The 12,620-nt window shown below is 35.9% G+C and overlaps 3 protein-coding genes across 4 annotated transcripts; 1 reads left to right on the plus strand and 2 right to left on the minus strand.

Moving 5' to 3' along the window:
* Window positions 1-256: 256 nt before the first annotated feature.
* Window positions 257-5,795, minus strand: LOC8270369 (protein WVD2-like 7). Of its 2 annotated transcripts, XM_015719803.3 has the most exons (9): window positions 5,659-5,795; window positions 4,860-4,972; window positions 3,984-4,643; window positions 3,422-3,847; window positions 3,250-3,314; window positions 2,306-2,402; window positions 2,094-2,165; window positions 1,777-1,887; window positions 257-693 (listed from the first exon to the last, which is right to left on the minus strand). In XM_015719803.3, exons 2-9 carry the CDS (start codon window positions 4,899-4,901, stop codon window positions 667-669), a joined length of 1,500 nt encoding a protein of 499 aa, XP_015575289.2. In that variant the 5' UTR covers window positions 4,902-4,972; window positions 5,659-5,795; the 3' UTR covers window positions 257-666. The 2 variants fall into 2 exon arrangements, with proteins under 2 accessions (XP_015575289.2, XP_015575288.2); XM_015719802.3 differs by lacking the exon at window positions 5,659-5,795 and having other exon boundaries at window positions 4,860-5,605.
* Window positions 5,796-6,836: 1,041 nt separating this feature from the next.
* LOC8270370 (germin-like protein subfamily 1 member 1) lies at window positions 6,837-7,725 on the plus strand. Its single transcript, XM_002520158.4, has one exon. The coding sequence runs from the start codon at window positions 6,867-6,869 to the stop codon at window positions 7,521-7,523; it is 657 nt and encodes a 218-aa protein (XP_002520204.1). The 5' UTR covers window positions 6,837-6,866; the 3' UTR covers window positions 7,524-7,725.
* Window positions 7,726-8,894: 1,169 nt separating this feature from the next.
* On the minus strand, window positions 8,895-10,837 carry LOC8270371 (probable galacturonosyltransferase-like 9). Its single transcript, XM_002520159.4, has one exon. It carries the CDS (start codon window positions 10,436-10,438, stop codon window positions 9,224-9,226), a length of 1,215 nt encoding a protein of 404 aa, XP_002520205.2. The 5' UTR covers window positions 10,439-10,837; the 3' UTR covers window positions 8,895-9,223.
* Window positions 10,838-12,620: the final 1,783 nt, after the last annotated feature.

Below are 12,620 nucleotides of genomic sequence, written 5' to 3' on the forward strand. Positions count from 1 at the left end.
ATAACAAAATCGCTCAAAGGACCAATTCCTGGCCGTTGCTTTCCATAGTCTTCTTAATCAACTAAAATATACCCTTTTAGTTGAGCAAAGCCGGGCAACTTTCAATTGATCTGGAAATGCACTGCCAAGTCACAACTCAAGTCTGTTTGAATTTTGGTCCAAAATCTTCAACCGAGTATCATGATGTTCAAAACTGTATACGCACCTCTGTATGCAGAAATCAGAATACCTGAGACTTTCTCAAGTGCACGGAAAATAGTAGTGGCAATAGCAATCACGATGCAGTATGGAACCAATGTAAACCTTACAAGTATATGGTCGCAATCAATTACAAGGTCCATATATATCTAGAACTTTTTCATCTTACATGACAACTTTCTCCAATACATGTGGCGGGAGAGACCCGGATGACAATATGATCAATGATATCTGGTTTCTTGTAGCAGCTCAATATACAAAAGGTGACTAATCAAATATTATTTTGCTGTTTGCTGAGTTATAATATTACGGCAGCAGTCCTAACTGGAAAGCAGTTCATCAATGTGTATTGCCCTTGTCCATATGTGCAGCTTCCAAAGTGGAAGTAGATCAAAGTGGTGGTGCTAAAACCATCAGCCTTCATAGAACATTCGAGTGTCCTGTTCTTGGTAGATGATGCATGCCTCTCTATATCCCAAGTGTCTTGGAGCCCTCCTGTATGTATAATCACCACAATTTAGTTACCTATGTATTTGATCATTCATTCCAAGAAAGTAAGAAAGTAAGTTGTACTTGATGAGGTCAAGCACATATTTCAGTTGCTTCTATCTACCCTGTCAGAAGGAAGCCATCGAAAAGCTTTACTTAGGTGTGGAACGCCCATTGTGCATTTGGGTTACATAAAGCTATTAGCCTCTCATTTCATAAATCCCCTCAACTTAACTCTATAGGGATCTAAACCTAGAGCATCCAAGTTAAAATGTTTAGCCTTAATATTAGACAATCAATAGTTGCTTTATATTCCTCAAAATCAGTAAATTAGATTGTCTTAAGATCAGGCATGACAGACGAGAAGCTTAAACTGACTTGTGACGAATGTAATTCGAAGCCATTCTTAAACTAATTTGCCTCCTTAATGGCTTCATAAAAGCATCTCCCAAAAATATCAGCTACAAATGATTTTATTTAAATTCTTTTATATTTCCTAAAAATATTAGATAAAAAATCATATTGTTCCAGAAATTTTGATGCAAAATGAGAAAAGTGAATCTTGCTTTTTGAAAATATGAATCAAAATGGTAAAGGAAAACAGGTGCAGGTTATTCATGTTCCCTGCGACACATTCAATGTAATGTCCACTTGACAGGAAAGATACAAAAAAAAAAATAAAAAAAAATCTTAATCTTAAGCAAGGCGGCTGTAGGCTCCTCTACTCCATATACCTTCACTAAATAAAAGCTTTGCAAACACTAGTAGCAGTTGACTTCAGCTTAAAAACTAAAATTTTTACAGTCCAATTATGACAAAAATATCCAGGCAGACACCAAGGGGAAAATGTACAGGCGGGCCCATGATTAGCACCAACAATCACAAAATGTTGGTGGGCACATACTAATATATAGAAAACAGAAGGAGAACAAAGGGGGAGAAGAAGAAAGATGAAAAGGGCAAAAAATGCTAGTTGAATGCCTCCCCCATGCTATTTATTACATTTTGAATTTCTTTCCACCATGTATGGACCACTTTTCCAAACATTCCATTTGTGAATGTAAAACGTATTCAATAGACATGGCATACCTTATCTAGAGGGCTTTTTGATATCTTTTGTCGCTGATAAGAACCTGGCACGGGCCTTCCTTTGAAATTGAGGCTCTGTCTTAGCTTTCTAATCTCTGCCCCTTTTTCCTCCTGTGATCATAAAGTATCAAAATATGCTAGTGTTGCTTTATTTCATGATTCAGTGACAGTAATATGCAGGGAACATCCAACCATCCGAATAAGACCATATATTGGAAATTAGTAGCAAGACGAGTACACATTTGGCAATTTCTTAACTTAAACCATATCGACATGCTATTGCCAATGGAAAGATGTTAATAGGTAGAGAAACATACCTTTGATTTTGTTCGAAGGCCTGTACTCTCTGCCTCATTAGCATTTGATTTTTCTACCAATTTCTTAGAAAGCTGAAACAAATTGTACAAGACATCTTAACCTATGCGTCTGATGGAAATAACATTGTTGTCAAGATATCCAAAGCATTTTCAAAAGGTTTTTGTTTATGCATAACGAGAAAGAAAGAGGAGGCTAGGGCTCCACGGGATACCTCTTTCCTTCTCTCTGTCCTTTCATCACTTTTCAAGCCAAACGAAGATGGGGCTGCCTTAGCAGTTTTCTTATCCATACTAACTGCTTTGAAAGACCTATTGAAAACATTCAATGTATGAGCTTTCCTGAATAGGTAATAGGAATCAATTTTTGGTGTTTAATTAACTTAGAGGGGCACTTTACTAATGTTTTAAATCCTTTTCTAATTAAAAAGTGTGAATATTAAATTGTTTCCCATTATAAGCACACCTGTAAGTTGCAAGAATTTTTCATAAAGTGGCACACAGATACCTAAGATTTATGTAATGTTGAAAAGACAGACAAAACAAACCATTTATAAATGGATCTAGTGAAGAGGATATTGTAATAGTGAATTGGAAATGCCACTCGTGGAAAGCAAAAAGGGTGACCTTGGATATTCATGACTTTGTACGTGGGAGGTAGCATCAACAGAGGGATAATGCGGTTGAGATCCTATGATTATCCATGTTCAGGATTGAGTCTATAGGATATTAAAAGTAGCTTAACCTATTACTGATGACATAAATGGATATAAGGTAAAAACATATTGATTCAAATCACATTTTCCAATGTACCAAAAAAGAAATCGATGAGATAAAAGGTTATGCATGAAAATCATTTTACAAGGAAACACAAATCTGTAGACATATTTCATGAATATCATATCTCAGTTCCCTTATTCACCTATCTGAGCCTTATCCTATCTCAGTTCCCTTCCATATTTTATTGTTAAATAAAGAAAATCACTCAACTTTCAGAGTAAAACATCCAATTGATGGGAGTGAACATGCCATAAAAGACAAATGTAGCATCAATGGGATAAGCGTTGTACGTGTTCAAGCAGTGCAACTATTACTGAATTATTCAAATGCAAGCCAACAAATGTAAATGCATCCTTACAAAAGGGAATCAAAACATTACCCTGCATTCTCTTTTCGTGGAGTCATAGAACTGGAAACTTTAACTTCTGTCCCCTTTGTGGGCACCTGACCAAGCAGATTGAAATTTGAATTCAACAGCCCAAGAATGAGTAATCATACAATAGAAATTCAAAGTTCCCTTCATATGGGTAAACCTAATAAAAATGACTAACCTGCTTTGCTACCAAAGATCTCTCATCAGCAGAAGATTTCAATTGATTATAATTGTTTTGGAATGTCTTAAATGCTCGTTTAACGATCTCCTTATCTTTCATTTTCTCCATAATAAACGATTTCCTAGCAGTTGTTGTAGGAGCTGCAGCGAGAGGAGCTGGATCAGAATTTGGAGTATCCATACTAAGAGACATGTGCAAGGATTTAGGAGCCACTTTGTTGTTTCCTGCCACAGAAGGACTCTTGCTCTTTGGTAATGATGAAACAGTTGCTTTCTTTGTTGAAGACTGTGGTGTAGACAATACGCCGGAAGTTGGCCCCGTCTTTGTGACCTTCGGAGTGGAAAGTTGGGTTGATTTAGCTACAGGTGATGCTGGTTTCTTCTTTATCCTTGCCATATCTCTAACCTTACTCATTGGAGAAGTCTAAATGGACAAAGCAGCAAACTTATGAGATACCAAAACTACCAAAGAACCAAAACTTCAAGAGATACAGAGAGCAATCTTCAGAATTAACAGTTTCCTTATAAGAATCAATGATTTCAATAGCGAAGTTGTTCACCTTTTGAGGCTCCTTTCGTTGATTTATCTTTGCATTTCTCTCCTTAACTATAGGAATGCTTTCTGCTTCTTTGTCCAACTTCTTTGGCAAGTCTTTCATCGCCTGAGACTCCATGGGTATAGTTTCTGCTTCTCTAACAAAAGGAGTTTCTTCTGGCTTATTTAATGAGGGGCCATCTATTCTGCTACACAATTCCTCTTCCGCTTGTTCAACTGATAAGCCTTGAGCTTCTAAATTGATTGCACCATCTTCATAAGGTTCGTTGACAAGGCCAGAGTCCAATTCACTGTCCAATTTGATTTCTTGCCTAGTCCCTTCACTAGAAGTTTGGGTATTGAAAGTATCAAATTCAGAATCTATCCCATTAGCTTTTCCAATGGGATCTCCACCATTTTGATCATTTGACCCCAATGGTTTATGTTCCATTTGCTTCTCCTGTCCCAGTTGCTCAGCCTTTTTAGCAGCAATCTTCTTGTAATGGGCTTCAAAGTATGCCTTTTTCATAGCTACAGATCCAGGTGTAGCACACTTCTCAACTTCCTCCAGGTACTTATTTGGTGAGAAAGATGACCATTTCTCCCAAGACAATGAATCATTCTCAAATCTACCAAATGAAACCGACACTTCCAGACTACGATCTGAAGTAGCTGTCTCCCCCATCTGTTCATGTAACAACAAAACCAAATTCCAACCAAGAAACAGAATGACAACTCATTACTACACAAACAGCTAGGGAATCTTACAATCTAGATTTGGAAATCAATCAACAGTCTAAAACAAAAATAAACAAATAAATCCAAAAGCATAATAATGGGTTACCAAATTTGATACAAAAAGAATCACCTTTTACAGATCAAATGACAAATAAGCGTGTACCTTATCTTCATCATATGAGGTAGCCACTATTGATTCACCCATTAATACTCAAACAGCAGAGCTGAATTACCACACAGCTAACTCTCCAAAAGAAAAGCTGTGAACACTACAGGCTGTAATTAGCATTAGAATCAATTCAATGGATCCCAATTAAAGTTGCTTGGAATAAGCTATCCGCAAACGAGACAAAAATAAGATCTTAAAATGTAGGCAGTGAACAAGAAAAGGGATGGTTGGTCATGTGATCGTGTGTCATAGTGAAGATACCAATCTAACTAATTCATTTTTTTCTACTATTTTTCTTTCTACCATCACTTCATTTCACCTTTTCACAGTAATGGGTACCCCGTGTCTGTTTCTGGTAGATATATGGAAATTACCAAATTATAAGTCCAATCATCAAAACAAACACGATTACCTTAAAAGAGAGAAAGAACAAAATAACATAAAAGTACAGATAACAATAACCCACATAATGATTTATTAGCATGATTTTAGCTTTTTGTCACCATAATTGTTTAGTGAATGAAAGTAAGAAAAGGTAGAACTTTTATTTTCATCATGGCAATAAAAATTCAAAGTTTAATATGAATAAAAAAAGAAATTGAAAGAGATAGATGAAAAGTAAAGCGAGAGTTCAAAAGGGAAATTAAAGATTTAGTTGGCACAATTAATGGGGTATTCAAGCAAGCAAAGTGGGCAAGATTGATTGGACACAGACAGAGATATCACAACAAATTGGTTAATGCCATTAAAATGATTTTAATTTAAAATGTAGCATTCCCTTATCAATCATTACCTAAAGATTTAAGCTTTCTCTTTATTGTGTCAAGAATTCAGAGAAAAGCCAAAAGCTTTTTTTATCAGATCAGCCATGGAAAAAAAAGAAAAAAAAGATTAGAGAGGAAAGGAAAAAAGAAAAGAAAGGCCCACCATGGAAAAAGTTGAAGAGTAGTACAGTGAAGAGAGATAGAGATAGAGAGTGAAGTGAGAGTAGAGTCAAGCAAGGGACAACTCTTTCTCTCTCTACCAAATTAATAAGTCCAAAAAATAAAAATGATACAGCATGTTGCCAGCTTTGGAGTGTTGTGGGCCCAATAAGTGCTGCCATTATTGAATTGAATTGGAATTTCTTCTTGAATGGGAAAAAATCTGATGAACTGCAAAAACGTTATCTTCACTAAGAAATGTCCAAATTTGGGGAGTAACCCACGTCGTTTCCCTGTTGTTATTGATGTCGTTTGTAGCCGCGAGTATGACACACTCCTAACCTTCTTTTAAGAAAAGAAAATTCTACTGTTTTTTGCCAATGTTTGTTTTGACAAATTAAATGTTTAAGTTCTCAAAATCCAAAAAAGTGGATTCTTATGGAATCTCTTTTTTTTTTTTTTTAAATAAAAAAAATCAGTTATGTATATAACAGTTTAAGCATAACTAAAAAATTTGCCTTAAATATATAAGATTTTAAATTTTTTTCTTTTTGGAGCTTTGTGAAGTTTAAATTATTGCACCACTATTTAAAGTAATATCACTCTACCACTGAATTAAGGCGACATATTAATGATAAATTGTTTAAATTAAAAATATTACTCAATTTTATTTTGATCCATGTATTAAATAATGAGAAAAAAAGTATATAACTCATAAAATTCTAATAAATTGTACGAATTTTTTTTTTAAAACCATTTATGGATTTTAAACGTGCAACTTGGGAGATTATTTTCTAAGAAAATGATAAAAAAGAGAATTGGTTGTCTGTTAATAAACTCAATTCAATCAATCAATTTTGATCATATTACACTCATGTGGGCTCCTGCCAACTAAATCTTGAATCTACTTAACTTGCCTTGCTATTTCCTCCTCAATGCTCTTAAGCTACTCAATCATCTGCCTTTCCACAAATGTTTTTCCTTATCTACCATCCACTATATATACATGATAAACATACCTAATTGCTTATACCAAATTCATTAATAAACTGACCTAAAAGATAAAAACAATCTCATCATGAATTCCTCTTCTTTGCTCCATACATTCCTCATCCTGACCCTTCTATTGGGCCTTGCCAAACCAGACCCAGACCCACTTCAAGATTACTGCATTGCTGATTCAAAAGCCTCTTTTTACTTGAATGGCGTGCCTTGTATCAACCCAAACCTCGCAACTACTGCCTATTTCACCACATCAGCTCTTGCCAAGGCTGGTAACACAAGGGCCAACCCTTTCGGCTTTAATGTCACACTCACAAATACTGCTATTTTGCCTGGGATAAACACCTTAGGTCTGACCTTGGCCCGGGTTGATCTCGATCCGAGCGGGATCGTGCCACCTCATTCGCACCCGCGGGCTTCTGAGGTTACCATTTGCCTAAAGGGTTCAATTCTCGTGGGGTTTGTTGATTCTTCTAATAATTTGTATACCCAACAGTTACGGGACGGGGAATCATTTGTATTTCCAAAAGGATTGATTCATTTCCTGTCTAATAATGACCCTATGAGACCAGCACTTGCTATTTCCGGGCTTAGCAGCCAAAACCCAGGAGCCCAAATCGCTTCTCTTTCAGTTTTCAGATCAAACCCCTTCATTCCAGATGATGTTGTGAAGAAAGCATTTCAAATCACAAGCCAAGATGTAATGAGGATCCGTAGGAACCTTGGAGGATAATAATGCTTTAAGCAAGTCCGCACCCTTTTCACGCAAGCCCACTACATATGCAAATAAACCACCTACCTAACACCTATCTTGGCCAGTCTTGATAGCAATTAACACGAGGACATCTCTTATATTTTGGAAATTTTAGAAAGGTAGAAATATTTATACTATGTTGCATATTATTTATAAAATTTAGTATTTATTCCCATGATGAGCTCGTGAGAAGTTATTTTTAATGCACCAAGGTGTAGTCTTAAATTCACTAGAAGGTATGAACTTGTTAATATGGGCGTAGAGCATAGAAAGATGGCTTTGTTAATAAGGTAGGCGTATCAAAAGGGTAAATGAACAAGCGCATGGTAAAAGTGGATTGGACTCGAGGAATCAATTGAAGAAATCTAAGATTAAACAAAGACAAGAGAAATATTATTGATTTGGGTGATAATTTAATTCCGATCCAACCTTGTGTTGACCTGTAAATAAACAAGAGTGTCCTCCACGTTCCAAAACCAAGGCATACGATTCGATTCATTGCTTCATCATTATATATTCTGGTAGAACCAATCATCGCCTCCACATCTAATTATGTCTCTCCACTTGTTAAATAATTTTAAAAATATTTATTTCCTTAAGAAAAAAATATGGGTTGAAAAAGCATATACCCATATATACTGACTGATACAGCAATTACAAGTATTGAGATTGAAACTAAAGACTCTCGCCCACCATCACATAAACCATCTGGTGAAAAGGCGAAGGCAACACGTTTACGTCAAGCATACCATTACCAAGTCCAAATTTGAGACATGGGAATACTCTACAATAGCAGCTATGACGGCTAAATGGGGAAGATGATTTCAACCCTTGAAGTTGAACTTACATGGCAGCAATTTAGCTTCTTCCAGGCTAATGCCAAGACAAGTGTACATTGAAAAATTTAAGCCAGTCAAGGTCAATTAGATTTGTTTAATATGTTGAAATGCATAATAATCAACGTGTAAGTCACCTCCTCCAATAAAAAATCAAACAAGTTCCACTAAACAATTAGCTATTTTGTGGGACCTTTAAAGTGGTTGAAAAATATTTGTATATACAGAGAGAGAGAGAGAGAAGGAATGGGGGCATGTAAGTCAGGCTGCTAAGTGCCAAAGAAATGCCCGTGACTTGGAGCCTTCTGAAATGGACACAAATTCATTGCTTTTGCTTTCTCAACTTATTCCTTTTGGCTTTTCTTTCCAAGACTCTGCATCTTGTGAAAATCATCAATCTTTGATCTCAATCATATAACCTTTGCTAACTGGCTACCAACACCATTAAAACAAAATGGCATACAAGATAAAATTTAAAAAGAAAAAAAAAAAAGATCAAAAGACAAACAATGAGTGAACAGAACAACTGTATGTTATTCTTCCATTATCTCCCCTCACTCCAATGGAATAATATTCAATTACATACAAAGAAATCAATCCACCAAAATTGTTCCATAGCAATGGAACCCCTCTCCCACGTATGTAAGCACGCGAATTTCAAGAAATCAAAAAAAAAAATAAAAGAACAATGTAAAAGAATCTTTAAAAAAAAAGTACAAACCAATCAGTTTCCTGCCCCTCCTCGTCTGCCAGTCCCAATTTCTAATCTGTACACATCTAGTAAAGAATTTCTTCAAATGTGTGGACTAAAAATCAAAAGAATAATCATCATCTTCATCACTATCACAAATAACTAGAGTAGCCCATGAATGAAGATTGTGAAGAAGAACTGCCCAAGAGCTGATGACGGCTCTTCACCTTGTTTTTATCATCACCACTCTCATAAACAACTACTTTATAAAGATCATAAGGCTCCCAAAGATGATCCAGCGGACATGGTTTCTTCGCGTCGAGTCTAACCCAAGGCTTCCCTTTTCCACTCCAATGCAACAAACTAACAGGCCCCGGATGCAATGACCTACAACTCCCTCTCACATTATCACCACCTAAACCATGTTGATTCCATCTATGATCAATCCCCTCCACATTGCCTCCAAACACTAATAAAAAAGGCGGCAGCGAACCCAATTCATAAATCCTCCTTTTTCTTTGCATCTCCATCCAATTCTCTATTCTCCTCCTGTAATCACCCTCCCTCCATTTCACCATATCCATTACCATTACCCCAGTGTTGAAATAACACGGTTTCTTCTTCCGGGTCCAAAAAACCCGAGAAAGAACCGGGTCGAACCAAAACCCATCAGTGAAATACTTGGTAAAATTTGCATGACAATACTCAGGTGCCCCTATGACTTTTGACCCATCAAGAGTTGTCTTCCATAGTTTATGTATATCATCGACAACAACAACATCTGAGTCGAGATAAATAACTCGGTCAACGCAAGAATCAAGAATATCACCCAAGTAATTTCTTGCGTAGTTTAACGGGTTTTCTAGGGCTTGACGAATTGAAGAAGAGATTAGGTTAATAACCGTGTCTTCTCTAAATATATAAACTTTGAAACTGAGTGAAGGAAACGTCGATCGAACGAGTTGACTCAGAACTCGCGGACTCGCTGGATCGAACTCAGCCGCAATGAAATGGAAAAACACGTTTTCAGGGCAAGAGGCGTGTTTGAGAACTGAATGAACAGCGGCGATTGAGCCACGTAGATACTCTGAATCCAGTGTCATTGCTACATGAACTAAAGATGGGTCACAAGAAGAGACAAATTGCTGTTTAGTATTAGTTGAAGAAACTGGGCAGCCTATTCCGTTACGGTAGTCCGGCGCTTCAGCAAATCGGAAAGTGAAACTAGTGCTGCCCATTGCTTGAACATTATCTCCACCGTCGATTTCTCTCCCGGGTACTGAACGAATCCCGAGGCAAAACGGAGATGACAGAAGGGAAACTAGAAAGAATAAAAGGGCAGAGTGCAACTGGAAACAACCCATCATTTTGAAAAGAACTACTTGTGTGGTGTGAAAATAGGGGAATGAGCTTTGGGTTTTATATGGTATTGATTTACATTTAGGGAGGTGAAACCGAAAAGAGGAAGTGAAGAAACCAAAACAATCAATGAAATTGGAAATGTGAAAAGAAAAAACAAGAAACTGTAAGAAAATAAACAGGGCTTACTATTCTTGATTCTTGAATAATGGGTTCGTTTTTGGTTTCTTTCCTTCTTTTCTTTTCTCTCTGCAAGCGAAAGAGAGAGAGAGAGTAAAAGGGGTATTGCTATATACTAGCGATCCATAGAGATAATAATTTTGATACACTATTATTATTGTCAGGTCTCTCTCATTTCCCTTTCTTCTTCCTCTTCTCTCTCTCTTTAATAAGATGGAAAGTAACCAGTTTTGAGGAAACTGCTAGCAAGAAAGGTACCGAATCCACTCTGTATATTTTTGTTTCTATTGCCTATTTTCTATTTCTGGAAAGTGCTCTTCACGCAGTTTCTGGTGCGCGTGGGATGGAATTTTGGATAAATAAAAGGATGCGCTTTTGTTAGTGTTATAAAGTTTAAATTTAATTATCATAACGTGTCTCGCGGTTTTAAAAATAATTTAAGAGAAAATTGTTTTATTTTCTCCAAGCACAACACAAATTCTGATTTCTTCTTTCCTTGGGAGGGATTGGATTGCTTATATTTTCCTTTTAATTAAACATATGTACATGCATATAATTTTTCTTTAATAGGTTTCAATCTACGTTTTACTTCTTATATTATATAATTTTATCACCGAATTAAGCCACGTATTAATATATATAGCAGTGGACTGTTATCTTATCTTGATATTTAAATTTGTAATTGCGCACACACACACACACACACCTACCACTGTGGGATTGTTGGTAAGTGGATTTGTTTTATATATAATATTAAAACAAATGCAATTTATTTCATTTTTTTCTAATTCAAGAGTGCATTAATCATTGTTGAGTAAGCTAAAGTGACGCACATCGGAGTCTATCCTTTTCACTGAGACCACAGTTTTGGTCACTGTCTACTTGTATTAAAATTGAGATTTTGAAGTTAAAACCAAAGGAATTTACTATTATTAGAATAATTATAGGTCTAAGTTTATTGAGCAGTTTAATATATATGGAAAACAGCGCTGATGAAACTTAAATGCTGTGACTTTTTAGTCTTTCAAAATGTCAGTTAAACAAATTTCATCTTAATTTATTTTGCTACCAAATGTAGTTGGCAGCTCAATACGGCTAAAGTTTAAATAGCTTGGATATGGAAATTAATTGGTTAAATGTATGTTTTCTTGGACGTGAATATCATTCTTTTTTATTTGAGAAAAAAGTCTAAATTGGCCAAAGATGGAATGTTTATAAAAATAATATCAAATAAATTAAATAATTTAATAAATCATTATGAGATGGATGAGTGAGTGAAAAGTTTTGAGTTTATTTCTATAACTAGAGAGAGCACGTGTTAATCTATCTTAATCTGTCCACGTAATTTCTTTTTTTCCAAAAATGAAAGTGTAGAAAAAAGGCATAAAATTTGGTAAAGAAAGCGAATTAGCAATAAAAATAAATAATAAATTTGGAGGAAGCAAAGCAAAGCAAAGCAAACAGCGAAGTAGCAAAAACAGATAATAGAAAGAGGGAAGGAATCAAAAAGGCATTCTCTCTGATACAAGTTATCCGGACAAGTAATATTCTTTCCCTCCACTATCGCAATGACAACTGTATCTCCAAAAGCTAGCCAGCTGTATTCTGATTTTGACATTGACGGCTCTGATCTAGCCTGGCTTTCACTGTTAAATGGGCCCACCTTTTCTCTGTCAATTGGCTCTTGGATTCTCATCCACGTGATCACGTGCTCCCTTACCATATCCTTTGCCTCAAGCAGAGGCGGAGGCACCATCCCCTCTTCCCCCACCATTTTGTGTATTTATTTATCACCATTGTCCTTTGATTATTTATTTGTAACGGAGTTTTGGAGAATTTAGTTCCTTTTTTTGTCAATTCCTTTTTACCTTTTCTTTTATTTCTCTTTTCCCCTGCCGGAAAGATTATTTTAATTATTTCTCAATAGATTAGGAGGAAATATTTTTACTGTGGAATTTCCTTAAGAAGCACTCAATGTCTAGAAAATCTAAATTACGTGGAACTGTGAGG

The sequence above is a fragment of the Ricinus communis genome, chromosome 1, assembly GCF_019578655.1.
Source record: "Ricinus communis isolate WT05 ecotype wild-type chromosome 1, ASM1957865v1, whole genome shotgun sequence".
In the NCBI taxonomy this organism is placed as follows: domain Eukaryota; kingdom Viridiplantae; phylum Streptophyta; class Magnoliopsida; order Malpighiales; family Euphorbiaceae; genus Ricinus; species Ricinus communis.